At 41.6% G+C, this 16,733-nt stretch overlaps 1 protein-coding gene across 2 annotated transcripts in view; it reads right to left on the reverse strand.

The window, feature by feature from the left end:
• FRAS1 (Fraser extracellular matrix complex subunit 1) overlaps positions 1-16,733 on the reverse strand; it is a 514,100-nt gene that overhangs the window by 246,601 nt on the left and 250,766 nt on the right. For both annotated transcript variants that reach the window (XM_066279180.1, XM_066279181.1), the window contains 3 exons: positions 13,178-13,318; positions 10,896-11,036; positions 9,425-9,601 (listed from right to left, as the gene is read on the reverse strand). In XM_066279180.1, the coding sequence (XP_066135277.1) occupies positions 9,425-9,601; positions 10,896-11,036; positions 13,178-13,318 (459 nt within the window). The remainder of the gene's footprint in view (positions 1-9,424; positions 9,602-10,895; positions 11,037-13,177; positions 13,319-16,733) is intronic.

Genomic DNA, 16,733 nt, shown 5'->3' on the forward strand with positions numbered 1-16,733 from the left:
CTTTTCTTAATGAGCATGATGTAACTAAATATATTGAGAATGCTTTAAGAGTAAAAATCACCTCTTTTTCCTGGAATTTTGGCAGCAAACTTTCCTAATTCTCCTATCTCTGTGATCATTTCTGTTGAGTCTTTCTCAATTTACATCATGAATATTGGATGTTAACTGCACCCAAAATTGCACCCTCTAACCTTTTTCTTCTCACTCTGGGGCAAACTTATCCATAGCTTTAGTGATGACTTACATGCTGGTGAGTCCTATATTTATATGTGTACAGTTCTGACTTTTACCCTGACCTCCAATCATATAAATCTAACTGCCTAAGGGATATTTTTACATGGTGTTTTTTATCAGTATCTCATACTCCAAATTTCTACAGAACTACTCACTACTACTTCCAGGCTCAGCCCACATCTAAGCATGAATTATGACATCACATTCTTTCTGTCCCAAGCTGTATTTACCAGCCACCTTCAACCCCATATCCTCTCCCATACCTGGCCTTTCTTATGTACTCCCTGCATTTCTTTTGTAGCCCACCTTTCACCAAGACACTCATGCCGAAAACCCTAGCCTTGTCTATCACCACAACACAGCCAAGATATATTGATTTTTCCTTCTCAAATCTCTGCCACATCTGTCTCAACTTAACCACCCCCTGGCCCCTTACTCATGATACGGATTTGTGTAAAAGCTTCCTAACCATCCCCACTCTGCTTCTCCCACTTACCTGACATACAACCACCACACAGATCTTTATAAAATGCTACTTGACCAAATTATTCCCCTATGACATCTTTTTCTTCTAAGTTAAATTTAATAGGTAAATGTACCTGTTCCAACTTACACACAAATTCAACTTAAGAACAAACCTACAGAAACTATCTCATTTATAACCCTGGGTCCGCCTGTACTTTTTAAAAAAATTTGTGTTGACATGGTTTCAAGCGTCCCACTCACTATAACACCCTCTACCTACTGCATCGTGGCCCCATGCCCCATGCAAGTCTCTTTTCTACCTGTTTCAACCCCTTTGCGCCCCTTCTCCCCTCCATCCCCCCTTTCCCTCTAGGAATTGCTACCCCATGATCTGTATCTGTGTTATGTGTACATAATTTGGCTAATCCCTTCGCCTTCTTTGATCTCGTCCTCTCTTCCCTCTTCCCTCTGACAGCAATCCATCTTTTCCTTGTGAACCCGCCTCTTTTCTATTTTGCTCCTCAGTTTATTGTGTTTATTAGATTCCACATATAAGTGAGATCACTGCCTGGCTTATTTCACTTAGCGTAGTAATCTCCAGGTCCATCCATGCCACCACAAAAGGTGAGATTTCCTTCTTTTTCCCGTGACATCTTTTAATGATTCTCCAATACCAATCGTGTCAACTCAAAGCTCCTCAACACAGCGCATAAAGCACTTCATGACATGACTCACCCCATGTCTCCAGTATCAGTCCCCACAATTTATTGTAGGAATACCAAATACACTGTACTTCTACAAACACACCATGCCTTTGCACCTGCTGCTCCCTTAGCCTAGAATACCCTTTCCCACCTTGTCCCCTGATGAACTCCTATTAATCCTTTGACAGCCTGACGATGTCAAGTTTTCCCTCTATAAATCCCTCCTCATACACTGTCTGCCAGACAGGGCCAGTCTCCTTTGTTTGGGCTCTTTCTGCGCCCTGTGTCTACTGCCATTCCAGCGTGTATCCTGTTCTTTTAATTCCTTGTTCAGATGTGAGTCTCCCCTACTTGATCACGTTTCCCTTCAGGCATGGTCTGTTTCTTTTCTATCTTTCTATTCCTAAAGCCTAGCACGCCCATGCTATAAAAGCAGGAAGGAGCAAGGGAAGAAGATGGCACAGTACCAGAAGACATGTATTTGTATAGCTGATGTTGGCACTCTAGGGAGCACATTCAAGAGCAGTGCTTAATATAGAAGCCATGTCTTTTATTCAATTACTGTAAGGGAACCCCAACTTCATAAATAGTAACATGTTCTTAAGCTGAGCAGGCAGACTCACGCCCATTAATTTCTTTAATTGAAACTCTTTGCCTCAAGGCCTTTGGTGAGTCTTAGCAACAACTAAATAGATCAAAATACTCACAATATACTTCCGCCCATTCCCCTAAAGCAAGGTAATTAATTGACCAAAATAATTGATGAATTTCTTTTTTTTTTTTAAATTGTTGTTCCCATCCAAAATGGTGACCCTGCAGGCTCCTGAATTCAGTTCCTCCCACAGACACACATGGGACAGCTCCCTCTGAGAGAATTGAGACTCTAGCCAGTTCCTCCTACACAACAAGCAAAGGAGGAAAAACCCATAAGGACATGGGTAGGAAAGGCCGAGGCACTGTGGCCATATACCCTGTTCCTCAGGACAGCAACATACAATCCGAGGGAACTCCCAACTCCCAGCTTCTCCCCAAAGAGTGAAGGATTTGGACCCAACATCTAGTGCCCCAACTTTTGGGACTTGGACCTGAGGCATTGGTCCCCAAAACTGTAGCTCTTAAAGTCAATGGAGGCCAGCACCCACACTATCCATAAGACTAGAGCAAACAAAGAAGCAGTTCTTCAAGGTTTTGTAAATACTTGTAGGGGTTACTCCTCCGAGACTCAGTGCAGAGGCAGCAGTCAGAAATGCTTGTCTCGTAGACTTTCCCTGAAACAGACATATTTGTGAATCTTAAAAGCTATAGCCTGGCCCTGGCTGGGTAGCTCAGTTGGTTAGAGCATTGGTCTAATACACCAAGATTGTGGGTTCGATCCCTGGTCAGGACACATACAGCAATCACCCAATGAATGCTATTTAAAAAATTATTTTTTAAAAAATTGTTGTTCCCATCCAAAATGGTGACACTGCAGAAGACAACAAATTGATATTCTTTGCTCTCTCTCTCTCTCTCCCCCCACTTATACTTTCTCTCTAAAACTCAATTAGTAAATAATTTTAAAAAACAAAAACAAAACACCAACTATAGCCTGAAGGTCAGACTTGTAATTTAACAAGACTGCCTGTGATCGTCTTCTGAGACCTGGGAAGCTGGCGAACACTATATTCAGCTTTCCCTCTACCCTGCTCCAGGCACCTGGTGCCTCCCTGGATAAAACTGGTGTACATGTAATGTCTAAAGCATGACTTTTGCAGCCGCCACCCAGAGGACACAGCCCTTGACAGCCTGGCTCTGGTGGCCAGTGGGACTTGAGTTCCTAGTTTCAACAGGACGGAAGCAAACAGAGAACAGCTGTTAACCGGCTGTCCCTCTTGGGCTCAGAGGGAGTGAACATAAAAACACCCATCATCTCTCAGTGACCCCCCCCAAAGAGGCATCCTTAGAACTTTGAAAGCTGCTGCCTAGGAAAAGAGGACAGAGGGAAAGGGGATGATAGGATGGGATAAACCTGAAGGGAAGGGGGGAGGGCGCTGTAGGGAGGGGGGCAAAGCAGATGTTGAGGGGAATAGGGGGAGGGGGGATGCATTCTGGGTGACCCTAGAATCTATGTAAATACAATGAATTAAAAAATAAATATAAATAAATAAATAATAAAATAAAAGCTGCTGCCTGAAGGTCCAGCTTCCAATCAGCCTGCATCTGGGTGCTGCCTGAGACCTTCCCCTCGGGGCCACTGACAGCCCTTGGCACACACTAAACTACAGGGAGCCACTGAGAACAAAGACAGTAGCTTGAACAATCAAACGTTTGAGAGACAACCATGGGTTATGATGGCTTAATGATAAGGTTCTGGGGGGGGGAGCAGCCAGGGGGCAGGAATCATGAGTGAAGGTGGTCAAAATGCACAAACTTCCAGTCATAAGATAAATAAGTCTTGAAGATGTGATACACAGTATGGTAACTATAGTTAACACAACCGTATTGTATATTTAAAAGTTGCTAAGAGAATAAATCTTAAACGTTCTCATCACACATCAAAAAAATAGTAACTGTATGTGGCAATGAATGTTAACCAAACATATTGTGGTGATGATGGTCATTTCCCGCTACATACATAAATCAAATCAATATGTTGTACACCTTAAACTAATATAATGTTATATGTCAATTATATCTCAATGAAATGAGGAAAAATGTAAAAATGAATATCGAACCTATATTAATTTTGTGGAATTTTGCCCTAGACTGTAAGAACTAGCTTAAGAAAGGCAATAATGCTATCGTCAAGGCTGAAAAAGGAGGCTTGGGAAAATTTAGTTGCTAAACTTTCCCCCATGTTTACCTACCCAAAGTGCAATGGTTGACAATGGGAAGGCTGCGGAGGTGGGGGAGGGACCCCCAAACGTTCGCTCCCCCTGCCTTCTTTTTTGAAGCAGTTTCACTGACATAATACATTAGGAAATATGTAAGTAAAATTCATTATTGTAGGACAGAGTTCATTTTTAAAATAAAGCTCGTAACGTCTTCAAAATTATATCATTTTGAACCTCCTGCTGAACTGTGTGGGAATTGAAAGAATCCATCAATTTGCCACAGAATCGGGGCAATTATGTGGCTAAACTAATCATCCTGATCATGTTCATTTCCCTTCCTGGGCACCACTGCCAAATGGTTGACATGGTGATTGAACTGCATCATTAATTGAGATGGCCTGGCCTGAAATTCAATTGTAAAGCTCTACGTGCGAAATGAAGAACAAAGCGTCTGGGTTTGGAAAGAAGAAAATATTTCTTAAGCAACTGTGTCCTCTATTAGATCCAGGATCCTCCACGGCTACATTATTCTTTAGTTGGTTCCTTCTAAGCCTCATTTGCTTCATCTATAAAATGGGAGTAAATGTAAATTTAGAGGACCTCCAATAAACTTTTTGGTTGTAAGGAATTGAAAAACTATAACACACTCTGTGTGTGTGTGTGTGTGTGTGTGTGTGTGTAAAAGATTCTCTCAAGATAGAGGGGTCACAGGTAGGATTTACAGATAAAATGAAAATATCTAGTTAAAATTGAATTTCTATTAAATAATAAATTATATTTTAGAGTATGTCAGGCAACATATGAGACATATTTATACTGAAAAAGAATCATTTTTTTAATTTGCAAAATAGAGGGTGAAGGAGACATAGGTTTACAGTGTGAGCATGTGAAACAGTTTATTCTTGTATTATTTATTAATTATTGTATTATTTTCCATACAAACAACTGTAAAACTACTTTTGCCCCACCCGGTGTTTTTATTTCCTCATTCTACATTTTTATTTGCTAAATCTGGGTAACCTAGTAGTAGAGCTTTTTCTTATTTTTTTTTAAGTTGCTGTAATGTGTATAATGCTGGCAATGAGAATAAAAATAGGATTTTTCTAAAACTGCTTTCCTTAGAAAAAGCATACCTGATAAGGTGATGTGCTTTCCCTTCTTTAATTAAGAGGCTTTCCTTAATCTCCGATCAATGGGCCAGGAGCAGCCACCTGGCCTGGGGGCCTGTCAGAACCAGACACGCAGCCCCTGCCCCGACCTACTCCATTTGGATCGACCTACTCCATTTGGATCGCATCTCAACAAGATCCCCAGGGGACCGCAGAGAGAAGCTCTGCTCTAGAGGTCTCAATAACAGCTCAATCCTCACTATAGCTGAATCCTTTACGAGAGAGAAAAAAATCCTCAATAAAAAAGGAAGGAGGATCTGAGATTGAGTTGAACAACGTGACCCAAAGCCAGGGGCCTCAGTGAGAGAGAGGAGAGGCCTCCTGGTCCTCTGCTTGTCCATCCACCTGGGCTGCCACGGGCACAGGCTGTACAGCCACTGACTGGGAGGCATCACCCAATAAATGGCCACTAACTCGGAGTGCAGCAGGAGTGGCCAGACCCAGCTCTCTCTCAGAGGGGCATGGAAAAGGAGTGGGGAAGATAGATGAGAAAGTACAGGATGCTATTTTGATGTTGTTTTAGAGGGCATGGGTTTTTACTGACTTGTAATTTGTTTTAGTTTGTTTTGTTTTGGCAAGAGGGTTGATGCATGTTTTTTGGATTTTGTTGGATCTATTCTAGATAAAATTATTAAAAATCCTTCTTTTAATGAATCTTAACTATTAATATTTAATAAACATAAACAAATCTGGTCAACTGCCAAATGCCTCCAAATTATCTCACAATTAGTAACAGACTCTCCTTTGTACTGGCAATTCCAGCCACACTTTGAGAACACATTAAAAAAAGGTGCATGATATCAAAGTTCCAACTCCTGAAGTTCCCAAGTTCATTTTGAAGAATGAGCCAAAAGCACAGGACAAACACATTCAGGGGGCTGTCCCACCTCACCAGAGCACTCCCGCTTCGGAGGCCAGCTAACCCCCCCCCGCCCCCCCCTTACCCTGTGTGGGCATCATAGCTCAGAACACTAGCCAAGTGTGTGCTTTGAGTTTTGCTGCTGTTGTTATTCATTGATTTCTTTACTATCCATTTCTCTCGCTATAATATGAATTCCACAAGAGTAGGAATTTCATCTGACTCATTCATGAGTATTCTGCCAGTGTCTGGACAACGCCCAGCACCCAGGGGGCACTTCATAAACATTTGCAGAGGAAATGAACAAAGATAGACTCTCTTGCAGCTACTAATAAACAGTGTTCTCTTTGGTCACCGTTTGTTAATTTTCTATTGTGTCATCCTTCAATCACAGACTTGGATTATAGTCAAATATCTCAAATTTTTGCTTCATCTTCCGGTAGGTAATGCCTGGTTTTGTCTTGTAGTCAGAATGGAAATCTTTATAATAAACCTGACACCATTTCACACTCTGAGTAAATTGCTTCTTCCTCTAATGCATCTGCTCCTCACTTTCATTAGCTGCAGTAACATTCTAACCACTCCGTGCTGCAGTCTCACAGAAAGGAAGAGGGAGAGTTCCCAGAAGACAGTTGTTTTTCTCTTCTTTATAGAAAAGCATCTGAGATCAAAGGTGCCATAAAATAAATTCCTAAAGTCACACACAGACAAACTCCAACCTTTCTAAATGTTGTGCAGAGTCAAGGATATTTCTGGGAATGTGTGAGGAGCCCAAGGTAACCTCACAGCGCTCCCAGACCTGACTTCACAGACAACACTTCAGCAGAATAGAAAATGGAACCGATTTTGGGGAGGCAGAAAGGTTTCCAGAGACAGGGGATGAGTGACAGGAAATACATCAATCAACACACTTAATACTCAGGTAGGGTTCGAAACAATTGGTGGTTGCACTCAGTTTCCCAGTGGAATCTTGGGCAACTCAATTAACCTCTTTCTGCCACATTCTCATCGCTTATAAATTGAGCACAACAATCTATCTAGCAGAGATTGCACAGGGATTTGGTAATAAATGGGAGCAGACAGCGATGTGTGTGATACCTAATAACATTATATTAACTAGCATGAAATCATGGGGCTGCAAGGACTCAAGAGGTCAGTCTAGTCCATTCACCTGGGACCACAATTAAACCATTCCAGAGGGATTAGACTCTAATCCTTTTTTAAAATGTCTGTATAAAGGAATTCCCAGAAAACACCCCTTTGTCACTTTATGATGTCACAATCTTGCAGCCTCAGCACACTGTGCTTCTGCCCTGCCAGCAGCCATAATGGAGTAGCACCCTGGGCTGGAGCACAGACACTGGAGTCAGGCTGACTCATGCCTTGTTGGACCCCATTCTGTGCTGGCTACATGACTCCCTTCCAGCCTTAACCTCTTCCAGGCTGTCTTCTTCTCTAGTTGGGCCGCTGGACCCCACAAGGTTGGTATCAGGATCTAAGTGAGTAGACAAATACTGCACACTTCGCAGTGCCTGGCTCACGATTTGTATACCTAACCACCAGTAACATTATTTCCTGGCTGAATAACCCTAGTTACTGTAATCTTTGTTTACAACATAACTTTTAAAATGGTAATTATTTCATTTTTAATGCAGTGCTCAAAACTGTAGAAAGAAGCCAACTGTGCCTGGGCAGATTTCCCCTGCGCTCAGAGGGGAAGGCTGTGGGCCGTGCCTTCCGAAGGCATCGGCAGTCTCAGCAGCCACACAGATCCCCGCAGTTCACAAGCGGTTAGGGAAACAGTGAGGGGAGGGTAAGGGACCGCAGAGAATGTGGGCAATGCATACACGGCAGTCACCAAGGTGTCTGGAGAGTAGGAACCCTTCCCCAATTTCTAGGTACCAATGTAAACCCCCCAGGGGCTCTGGTGCTTCCCGGGGAGCAGGAAGCTACCTCTATATCCCTATGGTATTCCTGAACATGAGTATATGGACTGAAGTTTATACCAACTACTGAGCATGGGGGCTTTACAATTTGCCAAGCACTTTCACATTCCTAAAATCCCTTCGCCCTGGCAAAAAGCCAGTGTGAAAGAAAATTATCCCTATGCTAGTGCAGTGAACGCAAAGGCTCAGAGAGCTTAAGTGTCTAGCCTGGGGTCCCCGTATTCTAATTCTGCCTGCTTCCTACTATGCCGTATGACTCACTGAATCCAAAATCTTTTAACCTAACCTTGACATCCCACATTTCCCTGTGAGGAAGCCACTTTAATAAGCGAGACTGCAGGATACAAAATTGCATCTGCAGCATGTTTAGAGTTATGTTGTAAAAATAAAAACTCAAAGCAATGTATAGGAAAAAAATCCTCAGATATTTTATAGCAAAATGGTAAAGGCAATTGGATTTAGGTGGTAGGTAGTGGGCACATTATTTTTGTACTTTTTTCTACATTTAAATTTTCTTTAATGATACATATGTTAGGTTTACAATGGGAAATATGAGTAATAATTTTTTTCAGGTAGCTTGGGAGACAAATAATTCACCCAACAGCAAGGCAACTTCCTGTAGGAGCAGAGAGGAGCTTCTCTTACCTCCCAAGAAATTATATATATATATATATATATATATACACACACACACACACACACACACACACACACACACACACACACACACACATCTCCCTTCATCTCCTCACCACGCATAGATGATCTAGCAATTAAGCCAAACTATTCAGGATGGCATCAATTTCCTATAGACAATATGCCAAGGAAATGACAGAAATCATTTCTAAATTTTGACAGAAGTCCAAATTTTGCCTTGAAGGAACCAATCACATTCAGAGTAGCAAATTAGAAGAAATAATAAATAGAATTCTACACTGAGCACTAAGTCTTTCTTAGCTCCCCATACCGACCTCTTAAAGAATTCCTGACTAGAACTACTGAGTATAACTTTGGGGACAGTGGTGTAAAGGCACCAGATCTCTCGGATCATCCGTGATTCACAAAAGGAAGGCGGACCCCAGCGGGGGGCCCTCGCTGGCACATCAGTCTTCTGAGTCAGCCATCCTTGGAACCATCCTTACGTGAAAACAAAGCTCTTCCTGGCTGAGGTTCTGCCTCACAGGGTCTCTTTAGAAGCAAATACCTAACAATTTCTCAAATCGTGCTCACTCACCTTCACACAGCCCAGTGTTCTCCAGGTAAAACTGGGCTCTGCATGGGGACCGGCACGTGCCAGCGGTGATGTTTGCCCCAGGCAGCTGCTCAACCTGCAGTCCGTCCTCTGGCTTCTTACACTGGGTACAGTGAGAGCGCTCTGGACCCACACATGTTAGGCAGGAAGAATGACAGGCTGCCAACAGGAGTAAAAAGCAGAAAACAATCCAAAGATCATGTATTTGTTGCAACCAATAGGAGTCCATCCTTAAATCAAAACCACTTAGAGAAGTTCGCCAGAGACATTGTTCCAGAATATTGTTATTCTAGTGTGCTGTACAAATCACAGGGTGATAATAATAATATCTGTAAGGGGCAGAATGAGGGTGAGGTCAACTAGTCCTTTCTCTCAGGACCCTATTGGCTTGATTCTCCAGAGAAACACAGTCACTGAATGGCGATTTAATACTATGTCCTCTGTTTTTATTGAAGATTTTAAGTACCAGTCACATAAAGGCCATTACTATATTTTTGCAAAAATGGCCATTGTGTTATTGTCCGTTGTGTTATTCACCACCTACTATAGTGCTCACAGAAATTAGGGGATATTTTATTGCTTCATATTTATTTTGAAATATCCTCTAATTTTTGTGAGCAGTGTATATAAGGGTCCAGGCAACAATTCCTTTTAGGGTTTCTGTGCTTTTCTAAACCAGGAAGAGGCCCCTTCGGAGCGGTCACAGGAACTTCCCAATCCATGGCTGCTTCTTGCCATCTTGGTGACTGGTGAAAAAGCAGAGCCAACTAGAGTCCTTGAATCACCTCAGGCCCACATTTTCATCTGATCAACTTCCCTGTTTTTTAAAAGACTCACTACATTTTCCTTTCCTTAATATTTATGGCAGCTGTTTGTTTTAAAAACATTCTGCTTGTAACTACTCCTAAGCTCTTCTCTAAGGTGCCCTGTGCATAAATAAATATAAGTTAATTTCACTTGGAGTGTTTGCTCCCAATGTGCTCGTATCAAACGGCTGAAATGATGCTGCCCTCCTGAGGAGCCCAGAGCCTTCTGGGCAAACAGCTATTTGAGATTTCCCACTTTGCTCAGCCCAGAGTCATCCTAGGGACTCTCAGTGTGCTCAGCAGGACCATTAACACAAACAGGTTCTTCGGGGAAAAACAAAATGAAGACTAGAAAAACATTGCTAAAAGAATAGAAAAAAGGAGGAAATAAGGGTGGTTTTAATGCGCAGTCAAGAAAATGACATTGCTCTCAAGGATGGCCAGAAAGGTCACGAACATACAGGTGTCGTCATCGCCACAAATATTCAAACATGAGTTTTCAGATGATCTCTTGGTAATGAAAAGAAAAAACATATAACGTATGCACAGCCATAGATATACCAAAGAAAAGGTAAACTGAAAAGCAACTTCAATCTACGCCCACATGCTGGGAAGGTCTTTCGGAACACGGATGGCAGCAACGATACCTCTGCAGACCCCGTGGTCAGGGAAGAAGCCCTCTCCGCAGCCGGGCAGACACTGGCCTTGGCGCAGGGCCCAGGGGTGGGTGCAGGCGACACACTGAGAGGCCGTGGGTCCAGAGCAGCTGGCACACGAATTATGACAAACTGAGGACGAGAGTGAGAGATAAACACAGAGGAATCAATCGAGTGACTAACGAGCCTGCTTTTTGGCTGGCGCCCCTGTATCATAGCCTCTCCTCTAAGGCTGTCAACCCGGCTCCAGCTCTCACATCCGAAGCAAAGATGCATTAGGGGTGCTGATAGCACCAGATCTGCCCACAAAGCCCAACTACCCGTCTGTTATCTGTGTTCTATCTATTATTTACTACCCATCCTTTATGTAGGGGTTGTATTAAGTGTTTCATACACATTATCACTTTTAATCTTCACAGTAATATTATGAGGTAGGTAGGCACCATTAACCTCATTTTACAGATGAAGAAATTTGAAGTCTTGGGAAGTTAAAAAAAATTATCTAAGATCACAGAGTTAATTAGTAACAAGTCTGGAATTTAGCCCTGGTTCACCTGAACCTAAAATTCCCCGCCGGAATAGGGATGAGGGAAAGTTCATAGTCTGCGAGGTGGAAGCAGTGGAATTTCTACTGTCTCGTCCATTAATTTATCTGTGCTCTTCAACAAGTGTGCTATCTCCAGGCCAAGCTGCTTTGGCATATGCACAGTGAGAGGCTGGGCTCACCGATCATATAAGGTACTTCCAGAGCGGGTATTCTGAGACTGTGAAAGAATTACACTTAAGAATCTGACTACTACATATTATAATGTCATACACACATATCCCTCCTTTGGTCCTGGGTGTTAATAGTGGGGATATCTGACTCTAAGAGACAGATGGTACTTGGTACTGTGGCCTGTCCTAAAGGACAGGATGAGACACAAAAAGAAGGTTCCAGAGGACAACAGTCAGGAGCTGGGAGAGAGGAGAAGCTAAGACCCTTGGGAGCAGAATGCTGAGGAAAACAAATTAACAATGGGTGAGTAAAGAGGTTAAAAGACAAAGGAGGCCCTGGCCGGTTGGCTTAGTGGTAGAGCGTTGGCCTGGCGTGCGGAAGTCCCAGGTTCAATTCCCGGCCAGGGCACACAGGAGAAGCGCCCATCTGTTTCTCCATCCCTCCCCCTCTCCTTCCTCTCTGTCTCTCTCTTCCCCTCCCGCAGCCGAGGCTCCACTGGAGCAAAAGATGGCCCGGACGCTGGGGATGGCTCCTTGGCCTCTGTCCCAGGCGCTAGAGTGGCTCTGGTCGCGACAGAGCGATGCCCCGGAGGGGCAGAGCATCGCCCCCTGGTGTGCGTGACAGGTGGATCCCAGTCGGGCACATGCGGGAGTCTGTCTGACTGCCTCCCCATTTCCAGCTTCGGAAAAATCCAAACAAAAAAAAAGACAAAGGAGAGGTAAGAAGAAAATGAGGGACAGGTCTCAATATCCTGCCCCTAACAGACACTAGGGAGAAGTAAGAATGTGTATGTGCCTCAGAGTGCAGGGTTGATTGAGGCAGCAACACATTCCCAGAGGGTCTCAAAAGGAAAGATGCAAGTCGAGCATCTACAAACTGGAATTTATAAAGACTCAAATGGGATGTTTTCATTATTTAGGTTATGTAAGTCTGAAAGGAACAATATACTATATAAATAGCACATGAAACCAAATTTTTAAGAGATAGAGACTTCAGTTTTACATGCTATCAAACTGGGTCTCCTTTTTTATTTTATTTTTGTGGTGTGTTTTAGCTGCCAAAATACAGGGGCAGGCAAAGTAGGTTTACACTTATGAGTATGCAAAACACAGACTTTATTCTTGTATCGTTTGTTTATTTATTATTATATTATTTAGCATCATTTTATTATTAACTTACTTTTGCCCACCCCTGTATGTGTTTATAAATGCCACTAAGGAATGATTCTGTCATACCTATTACCTAAGCTGGTGATGGATTACAAGTGCAAAATAACTCTATGAAGGTCTTAAAGATGTTCTTAGCATTTCAAAAGGACAAGATGATCTCTATTGATGATTGATATGCATGAGTCCTTTATTTACTCATTTTTGTCCCCCAGCATCCACCCATGACTCGTACTCCCATACCAAATACATTAGTCTAATGAAAACATTTCCTTAATTCAATATTTCTTAATTCAACATTTTCCAATCAAACACACAAATTCCCAAGTAAGCAGCATATCCAGTATAGATGATGATGACGATGACAATGACAATGGCCCATGTCTTACCTTTGCATCTGCCAGTGGCATCAGCATAGTATCCACCAGGGCATTCAGAAAGGCACTTGCCATCATGCAATACTGCCTTCTCAGTACAGGTAAGGCATTTGGGACTATCGGGGCCACAACTTTTACAGGACTGGTCACAAGCTGAGGGGGAAAAAACCCAATAGAGAAAGTCAACAGTGAGCCGAGGGAGCAGGGAAGCCTATTCTTTACAATGTTCACAGTTGGTGTCGGAATAGTAATCTTATTCTCTGGCTGCTCAACTGAGTTGTTTCCTTGATTCCAACATTTCAAAGGACTCTGCACTTTCTGTTTTCACAGTTGAAGAGCCAGAGTTATTCTTTGCCCTAAGAATAACAGATATTCTGAGGTATCCGCCACTACCTCCAGTGTACCCAATTTAATAGAGGATTTAAAGTTAAAATGTGGTGGTGGAGGGAGACTTGACTTGGGATGGTGAACACACCGTGCAATGTACAGATGATGTGTTACAGAATGGTGCACCTGAAACCTGTATGATTATATTGACCCATGTCACTCCATTAAGTTAAATTTTAAAAAATCATATAAAGTTAAATGGCCTTGTAGTTACAGATGCCAGATTTAGCAAATAAAAATACCAGATACCCAATTACATTTGAATTTGGATATATAATAATTATTTAGTTTAAGTTCATCCCAAATATTTCATCCTTTATATGGCAACCTTGTGTGGAAAGAGAATTCAGAAACTCAGAGCTTTACTAAGCTCGGTCATGCTACAAAAATGTTCAACTGTTGAACTTCCCTAATCTTTACTATCTATTCATTCACTTAACTCCCCCAAGATTTCTTATGCTCTGTGTCAGGTACTGTTTCAGGTGGTAGAGACAGAAAAATTAAACCAACTTGGTCTTTGCTTTAAGGGGTTTTTAAGTCTAACAGAGGGAGACAGACATATGTGATATGAAAAATACTATAGCTATCACTCAGATCAGTTTGTTTAGGTACTCAGATAATTCAAAGAAAAACGTGTGTGGTATAGGTGATATGAAATGTAAAGAAAAGATTCACCTAAGAGCAACACTTAAATACTGTCTTGGGAAGTGAGTCAGAGCATGCTTAGCTAATGTACTCCTGGCCTAAGCAGCGAGGCGAAGGAAGGTGCAAGGGCCTATCCAGCAAAAGCTGGGGCTACCCAGGGACAGAGCAGCAGTGCTCAGGTGTACAGGTGGACATATACCTGTGTGCCAGACTCACAGCCTAGATTCTTGTCCTGTGAATGGAAGGCAGCGGGAATCCCTGCCAAGTTTTAAACACGAAGCATCACCATGTTGGGTATAAGGAAGAGTACTTAGCTTCAGTTTGGAGAGTAGTCGGAGAGGCAAAGAAGGAGAGTTGGGGTCTAGCTGGAAAACCATGGCAATGCTCACAGGACTAGATGATCAGAAGCTGAATCAAGGCTGTGGAGATGACAGATTTGAGACCTGTGTAGGCGCAAGTATCTCAGATGTATTCCAGGGATCTGTTTTGGGGGATGAGTGATGCCCCTCATAGAACACAATAAGGAAAGTAGGTGTGGGGGTTCTAATGGGCTCGGGTTTGGATAGGTGCAGTCTAGTCAACAGCCCAATGTATAGTTCTGCAGCTCAGGAGGAGGCCTGGGGGTCATCACATATACATGGTTATTGAATCAGAACTTAGTTGATTTATTTGGGAAAAACATGAAGGATAAGGCAGAAGTAGCCAAGGATCTGAGAGCACCAACATTTAATGAAAAAAGAAAAACTAGCAAAGGTGACCAAGAAGAAATAATACAAAGGTAGAATAAGAAACAGAAGTGTGATGGCTGGGAAGCTGGGGGAAGAAACTTTTAAGAAGGAAGTCATTGAAAGAGTAGAGAGGACAAATAAAGTCTGAACACGGCTCACTACACTTAGAAGTTAAGATATGGGTGACCTGTACCACACCATTTAAGTGGAGTCATTAGAATGAAAGTTCCTTCAAAGGCCCCTGACTGTGAAAGGACAGAGAGAGAAATAATTAAAAGGGTAAGAGGATGTTTCATCTCTCCAATATTGTAGAAACTCAAGGCAAGTATAGACTCAAGAAATGGTTTTTAAAAAGAGAAGAGTTTAAATAATTTTTAAAAATTCCTAGGAGAAAAAGGGGGTGTATATTCAAAAGGACAGAAGGAGCTATTAGCCTTGGACAGACCAAAGAAAGGTCTCCTTTTCAGAGGATGGAAGAAAGGGGGTGGGCGTGAATGCAGCTGCAGGTAAGTCTATGACTCCACCTACTCTATAGAGTATTCATCGGATAAATGCTTTGAAAACAAACAAAACAATCCTTCTCCCTATCAGAGAATCAATGATGAGATCTATTCTGTCTGTTCTCTTAATCCACCTGCACCATGCTAACCTCCTCAAAAACATTTCAAGAACTTGGGGGAAAAAGATGTAAGTAATAGGGCCAAATGTTCCATCCTGCATCCTGGAGGATTCAGCATCTCTCCAGCAGCAAATATGGAAGGCAAGATAATGTTCAGCAAGTGGTCAAAGGCAATGGTCTTTATGTCAGAGAAAAAGAACATCACCACCTCAACTCATAACTGGAAGAAGCAAAAATAAACCTGAAAAGCATCTTTCCTTCCACCCTCCATAAAAACTTCTGTAGTTTCTAATTCTATAACTGACATCTCGACAGAACTGAACAATCTTAAAGATATGTGGATTTCCCTAGAAATAAGGAACAGCAGTTTTTTGTTTTTTTTTTTAAATTTAGAATTGACCAACAAGAAAAAAACATTTTAAGGCAAACATTTTAGGACACACTTAACATAATACTTAAGAGTGTATGTAATTTGTCAATTCAAATAAAATTATTAGGACAATGTCATTTCTTCCTAAACTAGTTTATAATTTCAATGAAGTATTAGCAAAAATTCCAGTTATATTTTATTTGGAATTCAATAAACATATTCTAAAGTCTATGAATAACTAAATCAAATTTGAAAATAAAGAGGAAAGAAAGGGAGAATTTACCCAATCAGATATTGAGACATACTACAAAGCAATTGAAATTAATGAAAACATAAAACAAAACAATGTGATAGAGTAGAAGAACAGACATTTGGACCATCGGAATAGCTCAGAGACAGACCTATGTGCACACAGAAATTTAATATACAATAAAGATCAGTGGAGAAGATTAGACTGAATTACTAGATGATCTTGGGACAATTGGATCATGAAATGAAGAAAATAAAACTGGATTTCTCTCCTTAAACCTACCCATAAGTGGACTCTGGATGGTTCAACAACCTAAGTTAAAACTGTCAGATTAATAGAAAAAAATGCAGAATAATTATCTTGTGAAGAAAATGTAAAATAATTTCTTATGAACTTGAGCAGAAAAGAAAAATAATTCAAGTTCAAAACAAAAAGAATTATTTTTAAAAATTCAAAATTAAAATGTTAAAGTAAAAAATGATAAATTAAAATTTTCTTTTCAACAAAGGACACCATAATAAAAGTTAAAAAGGTAACAAAATTGAGAAATATCTATTTATTTAAGACTG

Source organism: Saccopteryx bilineata, chromosome 5 (genome assembly GCF_036850765.1).
Source record: "Saccopteryx bilineata isolate mSacBil1 chromosome 5, mSacBil1_pri_phased_curated, whole genome shotgun sequence".
NCBI lineage: Eukaryota > Metazoa > Chordata > Mammalia > Chiroptera > Emballonuridae > Saccopteryx > Saccopteryx bilineata.